This window comes from Dendropsophus ebraccatus, chromosome 4 (assembly GCF_027789765.1).
Source record: "Dendropsophus ebraccatus isolate aDenEbr1 chromosome 4, aDenEbr1.pat, whole genome shotgun sequence".
Classification (NCBI taxonomy): Eukaryota; Metazoa; Chordata; class Amphibia; order Anura; family Hylidae; genus Dendropsophus; species Dendropsophus ebraccatus.
The window spans coordinates 99,965,888-99,982,431 of record NC_091457.1 but is presented as its reverse complement, the minus strand read 5'-3'; the positions used below and the strand labels follow the sequence as shown (position 1 = coordinate 99,982,431).

At 43.1% G+C, this 16,544-nt stretch overlaps 1 protein-coding gene across 2 annotated transcripts; it reads right to left on the bottom strand.

Annotated features, from left to right (window-relative positions):
- Window positions 1-1,289: 1,289 nt before the first annotated feature.
- On the bottom strand, window positions 1,290-16,066 carry CFAP263 (cilia and flagella associated protein 263). 2 transcript variants are annotated; one of them, XM_069968637.1, is made up of 9 exons: window positions 15,914-16,065; window positions 15,631-15,757; window positions 11,135-11,299; window positions 10,422-10,580; window positions 9,820-9,900; window positions 4,203-4,358; window positions 3,443-3,550; window positions 3,199-3,354; window positions 1,290-1,564 (listed from the first exon to the last, which is right to left on the bottom strand). In XM_069968637.1, the coding sequence occupies exons 1-9, from the start codon at window positions 16,021-16,023 to the stop codon at window positions 1,475-1,477; spliced, it is 1,152 nt and encodes a 383-aa protein (XP_069824738.1). In that variant the 5' UTR covers window positions 16,024-16,065; the 3' UTR covers window positions 1,290-1,474. The 2 variants fall into 2 exon arrangements, with proteins under 2 accessions (XP_069824738.1, XP_069824739.1); XM_069968638.1 differs by lacking the exon at window positions 3,443-3,550 and having other exon boundaries at window positions 15,914-16,066.
- Window positions 16,067-16,544: the final 478 nt, after the last annotated feature.

Sequence of the window (16,544 nt, the reverse complement as noted above, 5' to 3'; positions counted from 1 at the left end):
GGGTACTCCGGTTTCCTCCCACAGCCAAAACATACAGATAGGTGAATTTAGATTGTGAGCCCTAAGGAGCAATAATTGGCAAAACTATGTGAAGTGCTGCGGAATCTGTGTGCGCTATACAAATAAAAAAAGCAAGAGCTTTGTCTAAAATGTGGACTACCATATTTGCCCTAATGATGTTATGAGCTTACTCACAGCATGTCTCTGTGACATGTCAAATGTTTTTTTTTTTTTTTTAAATGGTGACAGTGACGCTTTAAAATCTCCAACTACCTGGGACAATATCTGCCAGCCAGGACTGGAGAGAAGGGGGCAGAGGGGCAAAAAGCAGAAGACAAGATCCAAGTCAAGAAGCCATACTATTATACAGAAGTAACCTCTAGCAAAGAGGGTGAGCAGGGACTGCTGTGTAATAAGAGCAGATGTATAAAAAAAAGATCTTGATGTGTCCAAAGCCAGGATCTCCACATTACTAGTCATACTTATTGGTGTTGAGATAACGCAAAATACATTTGCATGATATAATATCTGCCATTGTTACGGGTAAATCATGTTGTAAATGACTGGCTCTGTATTTATGACCCAGCCACAGCTTTCCCTATAACTTCTGGAAGGGCAAGTGACTGTATTTGCAACTATTGCCAATATTGTTTTTCAATCATTGGGCATAGCAAAACAGGCCACAGAAAATGTCACCCTCTCTGTGAACCACCATAATACAAAAATTCTATGAATAATAATGGTAGTCAGTATTGGTTGCGATTCTTCTTATTACGTGTTTCATCAGGCTACTTCTAAATCTTCACATGCAAGGAACCCAAATACACAGATTACAATGTATAGATCGCAGGGAGAGCTTACATTTCTAAGTGTAAAGTTGACCTTGCACTTTTTTTTTTACTAAACTTGGGCAAACCCGCTGCTTATGGGTAGTTCGGCCAACATTATACAGTGCAGGGCCTTCCCGACTGATTCATAATGGATTTTTAATGACCACCTTTTTTATCATACCAACCATTCATGTGTAGGGGATGCTAGGAGAGATGATTGTGGGACAAAGGGAACCTATGGTTCTGTACCATGCAACACTGGCTGCAAGCACTGTGGGACATTGTATACTGGAGACATTTTTCTCAAGAAGAAGTTCAATAGAGCGTGTCACTATTTTTTCTTCTGGATTTATATTAAAAGCACCATAATACACCTCTGTTGCAGCCATGTGTGTAAAGTGGAACACATGGAGAGTCCCCAAAGAAGCTTTAACAATGAACCAAGTCATGTGACAGCTCTGGTATTTTATTATTCTTCCTTTATGGAAACCATTGAAAAAATGGATTCAGTAAAAACCCAAGTCAGGTAACAAACAGTCACACTGAAGTATTATAGGAGCTTCCACAATGCCTAGAAGCTGAAGATGCTGCCCCTACTTTGATTATCCTCAAGTACTGAATGTCCCCATATCTGTTTTTTTCTGTCACTGTTCTCCATGTAGCTGTGTATATTCTGGCATCAGACTGGCTGCCTTTATCTGCTCCCACTTCCTGCGCTGAGTCTTCAGAGAAAGCTGTGGAGCCAGGAGAGACACGATCAGAAATCATCCACATCATCAGAATGGATTGTTGTAATTATTTGCCTTAAGGGTATAAACCCACACACTGTATAAGCAGCGTATTTACTGCTGCGATACGCAGCAAATACGCAGCAAATACGCAGCAAATTATATCTAAATAACAACACAGCATCAAATCTGTACCAACAAATCTGCTGCGAATTTGCTGCGTATTTGTTGCGTATCTGCTGTTTATACGGTGTGTGGGTTTGTACCCTAAAGAAGCACTCTTAAAGAAGCTATTGTTTGTTAATAAGTATTATGCAGCTAGAAACTTAATTATTTCTTTATATCTGAAAATTCTTGGAATCCGTTCCTGCATTTGGCTCATGTGACCTCATGGTTACCACCTGAAAAATACATGATTCTGGGCTCTCAATGCGTCCCTGACTTGTGTTCACACATCTGCAACTGCGGACAGATTATGGACCCATTTATTTCTATGGGCTCCATTTACACACCTGTGATGGGGCGGTGATCTGTGCTGCGAAAAATGCTGGGAGGCTCTAGTACAGATTGCAATTGCAGCCAGCACCACTTACCTGCATCCATGCTATTGCAGACAGCTACAGATTCCCATCCATAGTGCTGTCCACAGACAGCAATATGGACGTGTGAGCTGGGCTAACAGTCTGTTAGCTTATTTAGTAATATGTAGAAATAAGTGTTAGAATAATATTCTTTTAAGTAAGCTCAACTGACAGGGGCTTCCCCTCTTAAAAATTGGGCCCCTGCTAGATATTTTATTATAAGAAAGAATACACCTATACAAAGCAACTTCTTGCTTTTCTTACCTTACCTTTCTTACCTTCATCCTCAGCCCTGTTTTTGTTAAATCATCACCTTAAATATTATGCAAACTGGGAAATTTGGTGTCTTATAAATATTGAGGCGGCGCTCTGCAGCTTGTCTGTCTCCTGGATGCAAAATACAGCAATCTTGAAGACAGCCTTCATTAAAACTCTGTCAGAAGGACTTGAGGACTTTCTGCTCTTTCCATGTTATAGGTAGTAGCTGGGGGGATTGAGTTACACAGCAGCAAAGACTAATGGTGCATTTACACAGACAGATTTATCTGACAGATTCTTGAAGCCAAAGCCAGGAATGGATCTGAAAAGAGGATAAATCAGTCTTTCCTTTATGACCTGTTCTCTGTTTATAGTTTATAGTTCCTGGTTTTGGCTTAAGAAATCTGTCAGATAAATCTGTCTGTGTAAACACAGCATTGGAGAGGACAGCTCAGACAGGCTGTACATAATGAAGACAGCACTCAAAAGGTAGTTTGCAGGGAGGAATTATATAGGCTATTTGCTATTTTCAAAGATAGCAACTTGCAAAGATAGCAAGCTACATAGGCTGTAGAGGCAAAAGTGACAATTTTTTTTAGAACAACCAAAGGAAAATGTTTTTGTACCACAATATGTATAAAGCAAGAATAAAAAAAAAAAAAAAAAAAAAGCATTTTAGGTATCCAAAGCCTATAGAGTGGGCGTCTCCATCTACGTGTGAACATGCTTCCCACCAGCACCACAGATACATCTGACAGCATTCTCTATAATGTACTAATGCCTGATATGTGCCCAATGTACCTCAGCGATCTCTACTTTCCTCTCCCAGGCTCGCACATTCTTCTCCAGCTCCTCCTGATCCATTTTCTCCTGTACATACTCCAAAACGTCTGGGACCCGATAGTCACTCAATTGTTTTCTCAGCTTCTTGTTAAGACTTTCAGCTTTTGCTCGTTCCTGAAAAAGTAACCAGGAACATAAACCAAAGACCCTAACCATAAAGCTTACAGCCTGGAACAATTGCCACCCATAGCATCTGTGTTACCTGCTCCACCTGTCCTGTTTCCAGCTCAATTTTCTGCAGGATCTCATTACGCACTGAAATCTCTTTGGCCAGATGAACCGACTCCACCATGGTGGTCTGTAGCCTCTTCTATAAAGGAAATCAAGACTCCATCCAGTGCCATAGTCTTAAACCTCCATAAACATAGCCACAACCCATCCAGAGCTGTAGTCTACATGTACAGCCACAACATGATCCTGAAAAGCATTCCTCACCCTCCATACACACAGCCTCAACCCACCAGACTTTGCAGGTTAGTTTTATTAAAGTAAATGCAGCGGAATTGTAATAACACACAAAACTGAGGACAGGTGGGGTACTGTTTTTGCAAGAAACTAGCCCTGCTTTTAGTCATGGATAACCCATTTAAAGGGGTACTCCGGGAAAGTGGAAAAATACAGCAAAGGTGTGAGGGGGAACTTAATTAAGAAGTCCTACTAAATCATCCCTAAACCCCCACATTGCAGTCACTGCGCCCAGTCCCAAAACGTCAGGGCCTCAGCTCAAAAATGCCCGCTCAGCCAATCAGTGACTGAGGCGGGACACCACTGCAGTCATTGACTGGCTGAGTGGGTAGTTTCTGTGGGGCTGTGACAAAACAATTTTTCACTGTTGCCCAGAGTACCTCTTTAATGCATCCAAAGCCACAGTACCAACCCTCCATATATACAGCATGAACCCACCCTGAGCCGATAAATCCTGGCCCATAGGAACACAACTCTCAGATTTTCGCTGTAGTTACCTTGTAGGAGTTGAGCACTTGAAGAGTATCGCCAGTGGTTAGTTTTAGCTGCAGAAGATCCTGGTTCCGTTCATCAATTCGTTCTAGAAATTGAGCATTTTCAATTTTTAGTTGTTGGAAATCCACTTCATTCAGCACTTCACCCATCTCCTCCTTCTGTAAATGGTGAACAGGAAAAGTTACATCGAGGAAGCAACCTGCATCCCTTGTTATATGATGTATATGATAAAACTTAATATCATGGACTGTGAAGAAGTATGAGAATGTGAAAAGGAGAGCCATGTGGTGAATGTTCAATGGATGGAGGAGTCAGAAATAAAGCTCTATAGACAACACACACTCTTATCTATTGCAGATCCAGCATAGACGTCACAAATAATGAAGAGGAGATCTGTTGTCTCAGTACCTGAAAAAGCTGAATATAAGTGAAGCACCTAACCTGCTGATATATTCCTATAGTGCACAGGGTGCTGAGGATGATGGTGCATTTCTTACCTTCATCCTCTGTGCTGTTTCAGTGATATTAGCAGTTTATTCCATATGCTAATGTAGCGTTTTCAAGCACTGCATGTAGGACTACCTCCCCCCCAGTGCACTGATTTGCCCTCGGCTTACCCACCTCTCCTAATGAATACCAGCAGAACGGGCCTGCCAGGGGGGTGGTAGTAGCCAGAGGTGAAACAGTGCACAGTGTACCAGAACACCTCATTAACATATATAAACTGCTAATATTATAGAAACGTCACCAAAGATCAAAGTGAGAGACTTTAAGTAACTCTGTACCCACAATCTGACCCCCCCACCTCAAACCGCTTGTACCATCGGATAGCTGCTTTTAATCCAAAATCTGTTTAATCCAAACATTGCCTCTGAAGGGGGGGAGGCAAAAGGCTTTTTGAATACAGACAAACCATTTTGCTTAATAAAACCTTTTACCGAGTTTCTTAAAATCGCTTGTACTGAAAAATGACATTTAAATGACAGTTACACTTTAAAGCGACTCTGTACCCACAATCTGACCCCCCCTCCAAACCACTTGTACCTTCGGATAGCAGCTTTTAATCCAAGATCTGTCCTTGGGTCCATTTGGCAGGTGATGCAGTTATTGTCCTAAAAAACAACTTTTAAACTTGAACCCCCGTGCCCAACGAGCGTGGCTTAGAATATCTATGTCCTAACTTTGCACCACCCCTCCGTCCCTCCTCCCCACCCTCTTCACCATTAGGAATACCACTGGAACATTTTCTCTATGCTGAACATTGCACAGGTGCCTTAACGATTCAGCCCATGTTCAGTATTCACACAGCTGACGAATAGGAGACAATCTGCCTGGAGCATTCCTAATAATGAGGAGGGCGGGGAGGAGGGACAGAGGTTGTGCCAGCCTAATGCATACACAATCTAGGTCACGGCCGTTGGACACAGGGCTGCAAGTTTAAAAGTTGTTTTTTAGGACAATAACTGCATCACCTGCCGAATGGACCCAAGGACAGATCTTGGATTAAAAGCTGCTATCCGAAGGTACAAGTGGTTTGGGGGGTCAGATTATGGGTACAGAGTCGCTTTAAAGTGTAACTGTCATTTAAATGTCATTTTTCAGTACAAGCAATTTTAAGAAACTCGGTAAAAGGTTTTATTAAGCAAAATGGTTTGTCTGTATTTAAAAAGCCTTTTGCCTCCCCCCCCTTCAGAGGCAGTGTTTCCGTGTCTATTATGCTCCATGGAGAGGGAAGGGATCAATGGGGATGAGTGAGAACAGAGAGGAGAAAAGGCAGCCCTGCAAAACACACATCCTGAGATCTTCTTGCACCAAGCTCCTAGATAAGCACTGACCTTTCTGAACTTAAATCCAGCATTTTATGTGCCCAGACAGTCTGCAAACTGTAATGCTGCTTGTATCCTTTTCCTGCTCACTCATCCCCCTTGGCCCCTCCCCCTCCATAGGTCATAATGGACTCAGCAAATCCATCTTCACATTACTTTGCTCCTCTGTAATGAAGACGGCTTTGCCTGATAATGAGCAAATAACCCCTAGACGACCTTGGATGTATCGGTACGGGCTGGGACGTAACCAGGCCCTCACTGATGACAGGCTGCCCTGATCGTGCTGCAGAATAATATCGCAGCTTACCATAAAGTAAAGTGCAGAGAACACAACTGGTGGCTAGCTGAGCGCCAGCCATGTTCTCTGTGTGCCACTCCCTACGCCCTAGCGTCACCTACTTATCTTGGCCACAGCAGGACCAACTCCAAATAACTGACAATTAACATACAAGGAGGTATGCTGGGATTTGTTGTGCACAAGGAGGTATGCTGGGAGTTGTTGTGCATATGGTATACTAGCTACTGGTATGCGAGTGTGATCAATATTGCCATGTCTCAGGAAAACCTTTTTGCATTCTGACTTCTCTACACAGGTGTAAAAGGTAAATTTAGCAGTTTTCATACTTTATTTTAAATCATACAACATGGTTCTTGTTCAAGTAAAAAGTGATCTTTTATCAACTGCAGATTGTGCTACTGGGGAGACGGCAACAGCTTGGACCGTCCACTGCACCACAGTTGGCCCCGCCCTCCATGACATCATAGGCACATAGGCCCCACCCCCTCACGGACCAATGGTGATGCCGTGGGCAGGGCTAAGTGGCGCTGTTGCTGTGAAGCCCCGCCCATTTAGCACAATCTGCAGTTGATAAAAGATCACTTTTACTTGAACAAGCACCATGACGTATGATATAAAATAAGGTATGAAAACTGCTAAATTTACCTATTACACCTGTGTAGAGAAGTCAGAATGCAAAAAGGGGCCGACAGTGTCACTTAAAGGAATTTCCTGATGGTTTCCTGAAGCCTCCTGATCAGGATTTCCTGACAGTGAAAACTGACACGGAGGTGTGAAGGGTGCCTTATGCAATGCTATAGCAATACTATATAGCATAGATCAATAGATCAGACTAATAATTGATTTAAAAAGGTCCCTGGGAATTAAAAAGTGTAAAAAAAAAGTATTTTTAAAACTTAAACACAAAAAAACTAAAAGCTCAACTTCCAAACTATAGAATGTAACAAAAAAGTGATCAAAAACTCACATAAATAAAAATGTGGTACATAGGTGCGGGAATTATATCTGTATCGAATTAGTATCGAGTATCGAAATAAAAAAAAGCTAATATCAGCATCGAACTCAAAGTTCTGGTATCGTGACATCCCTATAGACTACTAATAAAAACCTGAGATCAAATGACACCACATACAGCCCCATAGGTGAAAAAATAAAACCATTGTAAGAGCCATTATAGGGCCATTTTAATAATAATTATTTGCAAAAAAAAAAAAAAAAAGCTTTTATAAAAAATAATAATAATATATTAGAGAATCTGTGTAAACTTGCATATCGTTATGTCACTTTTTACTGTAAAGTGCATTACGTAGACAGTTTACGCCAGATGAAGTGTGGCTAGTCCACACGAAACGATCGTCGCTACCTACTGTATGTCCGTGTGTACATCCTCCCATTCACCCCCCTGATGCCTTTTTGTACAAGACTGTTCCATCAATAAAGAAGAATTTGCTACAGAACGGTGAGTTGCTGCAGTTTCTCCTTTACTTTACTGGATTTTGTTCCATAAAAAAGTACGTTTGTTCCTGAAAAAAAACAAGTCCTTACATGGCCCTGTAGATAGACAAACGAAAGTGCTAGAGTTTTTAGAAGGCAAGGAGGGAAAAACGAAAATAAAAAATTGGCGTTATTTAGGTAATTTTGGGCTGGGTCATGACGGGGTTAAAAATCGCTTGTTCTATTGATTTCTGCAATAAAAATTTAAATGACAGTTACACTTACTTCATCCTCAGATGCCTCAAACCTGCTGATAGTTTCCCTTTTAAGGACCTATTCACACTCTGGATTCGGTGTAGAGATTCCGCTCGGTACCCCCCGCCTGCGAACTGCGCGCATCCACTCTACGCACCTTTCCTCTCAAAGAATTGACATGTCAATTCTTTGAGTGGAGAGACGCGAAGAGCGGAGGTGAGCGAGACCTCACATTGAAAGACATAGCAGGCAGAATTCGGCACGGAGTCCACAGGCGGGGGTTCCGAGCTGAATCTCTGTGCTGATTCCCTAGTGTGAACGGGTCGTAAGTGTAGGGGGAGGTTTCTATTGTCTTATTCAATATCTGATGTTAAAACAATGTGATATAATTGGAAACCTGAAAGGGACTCTGTCACCTCCAATTGACCCTCCTTAAAACCCTAAACTAAAGTCATCTGTAAGTAGGATAATGCTGCGTTTACACGGAACGATTATCGTTCGAATTTTCGCAATAACGATCGCATTTGAGTGATAATCGTTCCATGTAAACACAGCAAACGATCAAGCGATGAGTGAAAAATCGTTCATTTTGATCTTTCAACATGTTCTCAAATCGTCGATCATCGTTTGCTAAAAATTCGCAGATCGTTTCGTGTAAACAGTCTTTCAAAGATTCACCCTATGTAAAAGATGGGCTTAAGCGATCTTAAAAACGATTGCATTAACAATTTTTTTTACGAATTTTCTTACGAATTTTCTAACGATTTATTCGTCTAAACGAATAAACGAATTATCGCTTTGTGTAAACGTAGCATAAGGGATGCTGATTCCAAATATGTAATTTGTAGCTTTCTACTCCTCTGTATTTCACCGCTGTAAGCCAACAAACTGGGCATGTTGTTGCATAGAGAGGACTACTTAGCTCAAGAGTATAATGGAGAGGACTACTTAGACTCCTTCATTTGTGGCTTATAGCAAAGGAATGCAAGAACATAGAAAGATAAAACCTGCAGATTTATAATCAGCGTTGTATACTCTACTGATGTATAATCTACTGATAACTTAAAGTGTCACTCTCGTTTAAATTTTTTTTTGCAGATATCTATAGTACAGGCGATTTTAAGAAACTTTTAACTGGGTTTATCAGCCGAAAAAAAATGCATTTTTATCATGGAAAAGCAGGTTGAAGCTCTCCCCCTGTCTTCATTGTTCATTATGGAGAGGGGAGGGGTTAAGGGAGATGAGGCACCAAAATAGGACAACGAAGAGTTAATTTACAGCTACCGGCTATTTCCTCTGACAGTCAGCACTGACCTCTCTGACCTCTGAATACCGCTTTCATGCAGCTCCCAATGTGTAATCCTTTGTTCTCTGCTGGCAACTAATCTCCTTCCTCCCCTCTCCATAGGTTACACAGGGCCCGACTTTGTAAAAGAGTCTAGATTTCCTGATAATGAGCAGTGGATGAAAGAGAGGAGGGAGGGGGCACCTGGGGAAAGGATTTTTGAATGCATTTAATGGCATATTTGCCTAATAAACCCAATTACAAAGTTTCTTAAAATCGCCTGGACTATTGATTTCTGCAAAAAAAAAAAAAAAAAAATGAAATGACAGTGGCACTTTAAGTTTTGGAAGTGTCCCATTAAGTGGTATGTGAAGCCAAGCAATGGACACAGTCACACATGCAGTGCACAGCGTCAGTCTGCAGTTGCAGAGTTTATAGATACATGAGGTAGTGAAGAGCGGATTGTCATCTGCTGACATGATTACAGCTGCTGATATCAGAATCACTGTAAGGTGTGGTACCTGCTTCAGCTGCATCTGCAACTTCTTCTTTTGAATTTTCAGCGCTGCATTCTTTAAACGGAGCTTATCCACCAGACTGTCCTGGCCAAGATAGAGTTGGATTACACGCTTTATATGCAATATATACCATGGTGTACTCTAATAAGTATTATCTGCATAATAGACGCCTCTTGTATACCAGCCTGTAACCCAGTATAATATCTGTCATGTGTGCCTATATATACTCTTTATTCTATATACCACCCAGTTCTCTAATACATTATCTATGTCATGTGCCTGTCCACCCTGCTCCCCAATATATTATATATATTGTTGACATTTCCATATCATGTCCTACTTCCTATTATGTTTTCAATGTAATGTGCACCTCTGTACATCCCACCATACTACACAAAATATTATCTATGTCATGTTTATCTGCTCTGGCCACTAATATATTCTCTCCGTTATATGTGTCTCTCCATATCCTGGTCCCCACAATATATTATTTATGTGGTATGTTCCTCTCCATATTTACCCTGCTTTCCAGTATATTAGTACTGTCATGTGTGCCTTTACATCACTAGTCCTACAGCTTATAGAGTGAATATCCAGGGACTGACCCTTGCCAGTGTCTTTTCTTCCATGTAGCGGAGAACCTTTTCTGGGTTCACCCCTTGACCCTTTTTGTTGCTCACTGCAGCTCTGCCGATGTCTCGATCAAACTCATACTTGGCCTTTTTAATTTCAGAGCTGCGGATCTCGGCTTCTTCAATGGTGGCCTGTACAATCAGAGAGAGTGAGAAACAGGTCAGGGCAAGTGTGTGTGGAGGTGGAAGGGGGTCTGGTGGTGGTAATCAGAGGGTACATCAATATTACACCCACAACACAAACAACTGCTCATTCTCAATATACAGCCAGCTTACAGATGGTATATCACAGATGTATGAATCTGGCTTATATCAGTCCCTGGGAAAGCTGATTGATAATTAATATGGCATCACAGTTCCCTCAGGGGTAGTCACTTGACTTAAATATTTTTCAAACTAGTTTTTAATTTTAACATGCAAACAGTCACTGACAGCAAGCAGAGATCTTTAAAATGTTAAGAAATCGGAAACCAGAACCAAGACCATTAACTGATATGAGACCTCCCCTTCTGTAGCAGCCAAGGCATGTATGATGTTCTGCAGCAGCTGAGGTATGTGTGAAACTGCCACTGCAGGAAGAGATAAGCAGTGCCTCTGTAGAGCCACATGTGTTTGTAGAAACATAACCTATGTGGAAGATGAGTGAGTGCCTGTGGTCGCCCTCGGTATAAACGTGCCTCATTTACCTTGTAGCTCTGAAGAATACGCTCTGTGTTGTCGCGGTCTCTCTGTGCCTCCTCCCTGGATTCCTCCAGCTCCCGCTGCACCAGATCACACTTCTGATCCACACTCAGGCTCAGCAGACGCTCAGTGATGGTGCTGCGTGACTTAGAGCGACGCCGACTACGCATCTACACAAGAAGGACAAAAATCTATAAAGGCTCTAAAGGCCAAAAATGCCACAACTTTTTCTAATACGTTGGGTATATGTCTCCACACGTAGTGCATAAGGGTAAAGGAAAGACTCCAACTGTCCGAGATGTGGGTTAAAGAGGATGTAACACCAGGTACATCCTCTTTAATCTGAACCGACGGATCGATCGGCGCCATCACGGGGAAGCCGGTGCCGTGGTCCATTTTTCATTCTAATGGAGCCGCGTCATACAGGGGAGGGAATTCCCTCCCACTGGGGGCGGCCCGGCCTACCTCCAGTGCTTGAGCACCGGCTGGTTCCAGTGCATAGAACGGCGGTGTGCACGGGAACCAGGCCGCAGTCCGAAAAACCGACCGCGACACCGGCTTCCCCGTGACGGCGCCGCTCGATCCGTTAGTTCAGATTAAAGAGGATGTACCTGGTGGTACATCCTCTTTAAGGATTATTGGAAAACTATAGTGAAATTAATAAAGCAGGTGTTTGGTATTACCCTAGAGCTCTTTCCTAAACACTGCATATAACGGTTATTGGAAGACAGACAACTGAATGACTATACCACACATTGAGTATCCAGAGGGTCCTCTATCTGGCAATAAATACAATTGCTTCTAGATGGATTCAGGCTGACCCCCCCCCCCCCCCCCCCCCCCCCTTGGTAGCTGATAACTTAAAGTGTCACTGTTGTTTAAATTTTTTTGGGAGATATCTATAGTACAGGCGATTTTAAGAAACTGGGTTTATTAGCCGAAAAAATGCATTTTTATTATGAAAAAGCAGTTTAAAGGGGTTATCCAGCGCTACAAAAACATGGCCGTTTTCCCCCTACTGTTGTCTCCAGTTTGGGTGGGGTTTTGAAACTAGGTTCCATTGAAGTAAATGGAGCTTAATTGCAAACCGCACCTGAACTGGAGACAACAGTAGGGGAAAAGTGGCCATGTTTTTGTAGCGCTGGATAACCCCTTTAAAGCTCTCCCCCTGTCTTCATTGTTCTCTATGGAGAGGGGTGGAGGGAGATGAGGCACCAAAACAGGACAACAAAGAGTTAATTTATAGCTACATCACCGGCTATCTCCTCTGACAGTCAGCACTGACCTCTCTGACCTATGAATACCACTTTCATGCAAAGTCCAACACTATTGCAGATGTAGATGTATTCCTTACTGCCCTTAGAGGTTAAAAGGGGTTGGCCACTTTACAGTAATATAGTTCAGTGTACAGTATTAGTAAGTGTACTCACTGTATGTACTGACAGCAGCTCCTGTGTACCTCATGGAGCTAAAATCAGACTCCCCTCCTCCAGGCTTGGCTGCCCTGCTCTGTGGTGATTCTGTTCATGAAATGGCTGACATGGAGGGGCATGTGACCACCACTGAGCCTGTATATGCCTATGGTGGACATTGGGGGGCGGGGCATGGTCACATGGTCCTCCATGTCAGCCATCTCATGGACAGAAACGCATCAGAGCAGGGCAGCACAGCCTGGAGGAGGGGAATCTGATATTAGCTCTATGAGGTACACAGGGAGCTGCTGTCAGTATATACAGTGAGTACTCCTACTAATACTGTACACTGAACTATTTTACTACGAAGTGGCCAACCCCTTTAATAAGTAAAGAGGTCATTACTCAGGGGGAGGATGGAGGATTATAGGTCTTTATGAAGGAGCCAGGAGAGCCTGAGTGGGGAGTGAGAGAATGCACAGGCATGGGTGGACTACACAGTTCCTCCTCTACTCTTTACACCCTAAATTATACCAGTGAAGGTGCTTCACTCACTGTCTTTATAACTTTCAAAATGTAAATCAACAAGGGATGTAAAATAAAGCAAGTTTGCAATTCACATTCATTATTATTATTTTTATCATGCTGTAAAACAGAGCTGTACTGATCTGAATTCCAGGTCCAGTCTCCTGAAGCCAGATTTTTAGTCTTGTGGTGGTTAAAAAAAAAAAAAAGAAAAAAAAAAAAAGAGAGAGACTAAACGCATGAAGTCACGACCAGTACAGAGAGTCACGGCTCACTGCGTCCGTCGATCACATGACTGCCTGCTCAATGAGCACAGATCACCTGGGAAACACAGGACGTCCTGTGTTTAGTCTCTTTGAAAAACAAAAAAAACACAGGAACTAAAAAATGACAAAAAAATTATGTAAGTTGCAAACCTGCTTTATATCACCTATAATCAGGGCCGTATTTACCACTAGGCACCCGTGGTCCGATGCCTAGGGCAGCACCTTGCAGGGGGGCAGCACCAGGGAGCAGGAGGACAGAAAAAACAATTTTTTTTGTTTTTATTTTTTTAGTTTCCCTCCTCCTGTTCAGACTTGCCAGTAAATCTGGTGTCTTTTCCAGGAGGGTGGGGGGTATGGTGGTATTGGTCAGGTCTGGTATCGCCAATAGGTGCGTGAAGATGGGGCGTCTTCAGGTTTAGTGCCTAGGGCAGCAGCAGCTGTTAATACAGCCCTGCCTATCATCTAGTGTTGATAAACATTTTGAGGGTACAAACCCACACACCGTATACGCAACAAATACGCAACAAATACGCAGCAGTTTGATGGTGAAGATTTAATGCTGAGTTCAGTTATTTAGATCTAATCTGCTGCGTTTTTGTTGCGTATTTGTTGCGTTTTTGCTGCGTATTCGCTGCGTATCGCAGCAGTAAATACGCTGTGTATACGGTGCGTGGGTTTATACCCTGAAAGTTATAACAACAGCGTCATCTTCCAGGAGAAGATGAGACCCGGTGGGATACAGAAATCCAGTGATGCAGCACAATGTGGGAGTGGGCACAGGTAGTCACAGTGTCTTTTTTTATTTTGCTCCTACCCCCTGCCCGTAATGATTTTTTTCCCCTCTTGCGGCAGGGATCATGTCACCAAAATAGATGTGTAACATTTACAGATGTGTGTATGGGGCCATAAAACTGAATGAGTCTTCATGTGTGACAGGGGCCATAACGTCACATGATTCATCTGAATATAACAAGTTTTAGGATCCAATTTGCACCACATGATAGAATAATATGCAAGTTTGGGTCTATTATACAACAAGTAACTAGACACTTTCTCAAGCAACACAAAAAGTTTCATAATGCCAATTCTCATTTCTAGGTCAAAAAGAGGGACATGTAAGGGGTAAAGAGGGTCAGAGGGACGTGGGTCTAAAGTAAGGACTGTCCCTACAAAAGAGGGACACTTGGGAGGTAACCAGTACAACGCTTAGTTCACACAATGTAAAAATAATCATTATTTCAGGCCATATGTATCCAAATACCGCCGTATTTTACCCTTATTTTTACGTGTGTGAACATGGCCCAGTAGCATACCTTCCAAGTGTCCCTACTTTTGAACCATGTCCCTCTTTGCCCCCTTACATATCCCTCTTTTAGGGCCCTATTCCACCGGACGATTATCGTTAAATCGTTCGAATCCGAATCTAAACGATAATCGTTCGGTTGAAATGCAGTTAACCATTAACGACCGAACGAGAAATTGTTGATTGCTGTTTAAGGGCCCTATTCCACCGGACGATTATCGTTCAGATTATCGTTAAATTGTTCGAATCTAAACGATAATCGTTCGGTTAAAATGCAGTTAACCATTAACGACCGAACGAGAAATCGTTGATCGCTTTTTAAGACCTGGACCTATTTTTATCATTGCTCGTTCGCAAATCATTCGCATTGAATAAGACATTGTTCGGTCGTTCACAATAGATACGAACGCAATAGCGAATAAATAGCGCAGAAAACCGATTGTAATTACGATCATAAGTAACGATTATCGTTCCATGGAAATGAGTGAACGTTTTCAGGTGGTCGTTTGAGATCGTTAATCGTTAACGATTATGCAAATGATAATCGTCCGGTGGAATAGGGTCCTTAGATCTGAATGAATAAACTTTCTATATACTGTATAATAGGGCCAAAGTGCAGATTATTCCATTATGTGGTGCATGTTGGAGCCTAAACATTGTTCTATCCAGATGAATCATGTGACAGTATGGCCCCTTTCACACACATCATTTTACACATGCAGTTTATATGACCCCATATACACATCTGTAGGTGTTACGGATGCATTTTGGGGACATGTTCTATGACAAAAATGTTTAAGCCATTGTGCGTCCGACGGTCCCTGAAAATGCGGACAGTTACTGAAACACATAGTAATCCGGTCCGCAGTTGCGGGTCCTTATTAACAGACAGGGTTACTGAAGAGTGAATGGAACTTGCGAATGTATCCCTTTGGATGGCCAAAAAGTTGTGAGGTCTAAGGTAGTGAGAGCTGCTGCTGGAGGGGGCGCTGTACCTGGCTGAAGTCCAGAGGAGACGCTGCGGCTTCGGATGGGGCGGCCGGGGTCAGCTCCTTCGGATCCAGTCGCTTGTAGAACTTCTCAAACATCTCAGTCTCAGCCTTGAGTGTGCTGAGGCCATTGCTGCAAGACAGCAGACCCCAGAGTGAACACAAGGGGGCGCCCAGGAGCGTGCACTATAACTGGGGACGTTCTGTGAGGATGCTATGAGGGACCTCTAGGGGTCAGGCATACAGTTACATACAGGGGGACGTATACAGGCTCTTATATGTGCTGTACCTGGTGTCCCGGATAAGTGCCCGCAGCTGCTCTGGGCTCAGTTCAGACACGTACAGCTCCTCGCCGGCCTGGGACTCGGTCCTCACGCTTTCCCCGTCTGTCTCCGCCATGGTTGTCAAGCTATACAGTGCACGTCATCAGCGTCTCCATGGAGGAGAAGCACGTGACTCCGCGCAACCTGCTCTGCCCTCCAGATTATTCTGGTTAAACAGGACTCCATGTAGATGCGGTACCGCGCCCCCTGCTGCGGCTTCATAGCTTGGGCTGGCAGCATCCCACTGTCACAACCCCGCCCAACAGCTTACAATGGAGACCTATAGCACCGCCAATTCTGGGGAGTAACTGGGGGGGAGGGGTACAGAGCAGGTGTTGGGGGATAATTTGGGGTACAGAGTGAAGTATAGTGCTAGGGTCTGGGGGCACAGTTGTATCAATGTCATTTGGTAATAATAGCTTTGTGATCTCATCCCACCAGAGATCCTGCCCTTACATTTGGGTGATCATGATGGGTCCTGTACAGGGTCAGCTTTTGGGGTGTAAAGTTAGAGGTGCTGCACACAGGGCAGCAGCTAGAAAGAAAGGAGACAGATCAAAATACTCAGGGGGACTTGGTGAGTAAGACCAGCTAGGA

What these genes read in the sequence shown, in the direction of transcription:
- CFAP263 (XM_069968637.1), bottom strand. Translation starts at nt 16,023, where the DNA reads ATGGCGGAGACAGACGGGGAAAGCGTGAGGACCGAGTCCCAGGCCGGC. An exon ending in CTCCTCTGGACTTCAGCCAG is followed by an intron (nt 11,300 to 15,630) that starts GTACAGCGCCCC and finishes CTTCTTGTGTAG; the next exon opens with ATGCGTAGTCGGCGTCGCTC. An exon ending in AAACAGGACAGGTGGAGCAG is followed by an intron (nt 3,355 to 3,442) that starts GTAACACAGATG and finishes TTACTTTTTCAG; the next exon opens with GAACGAGCAAAAGCTGAAAG.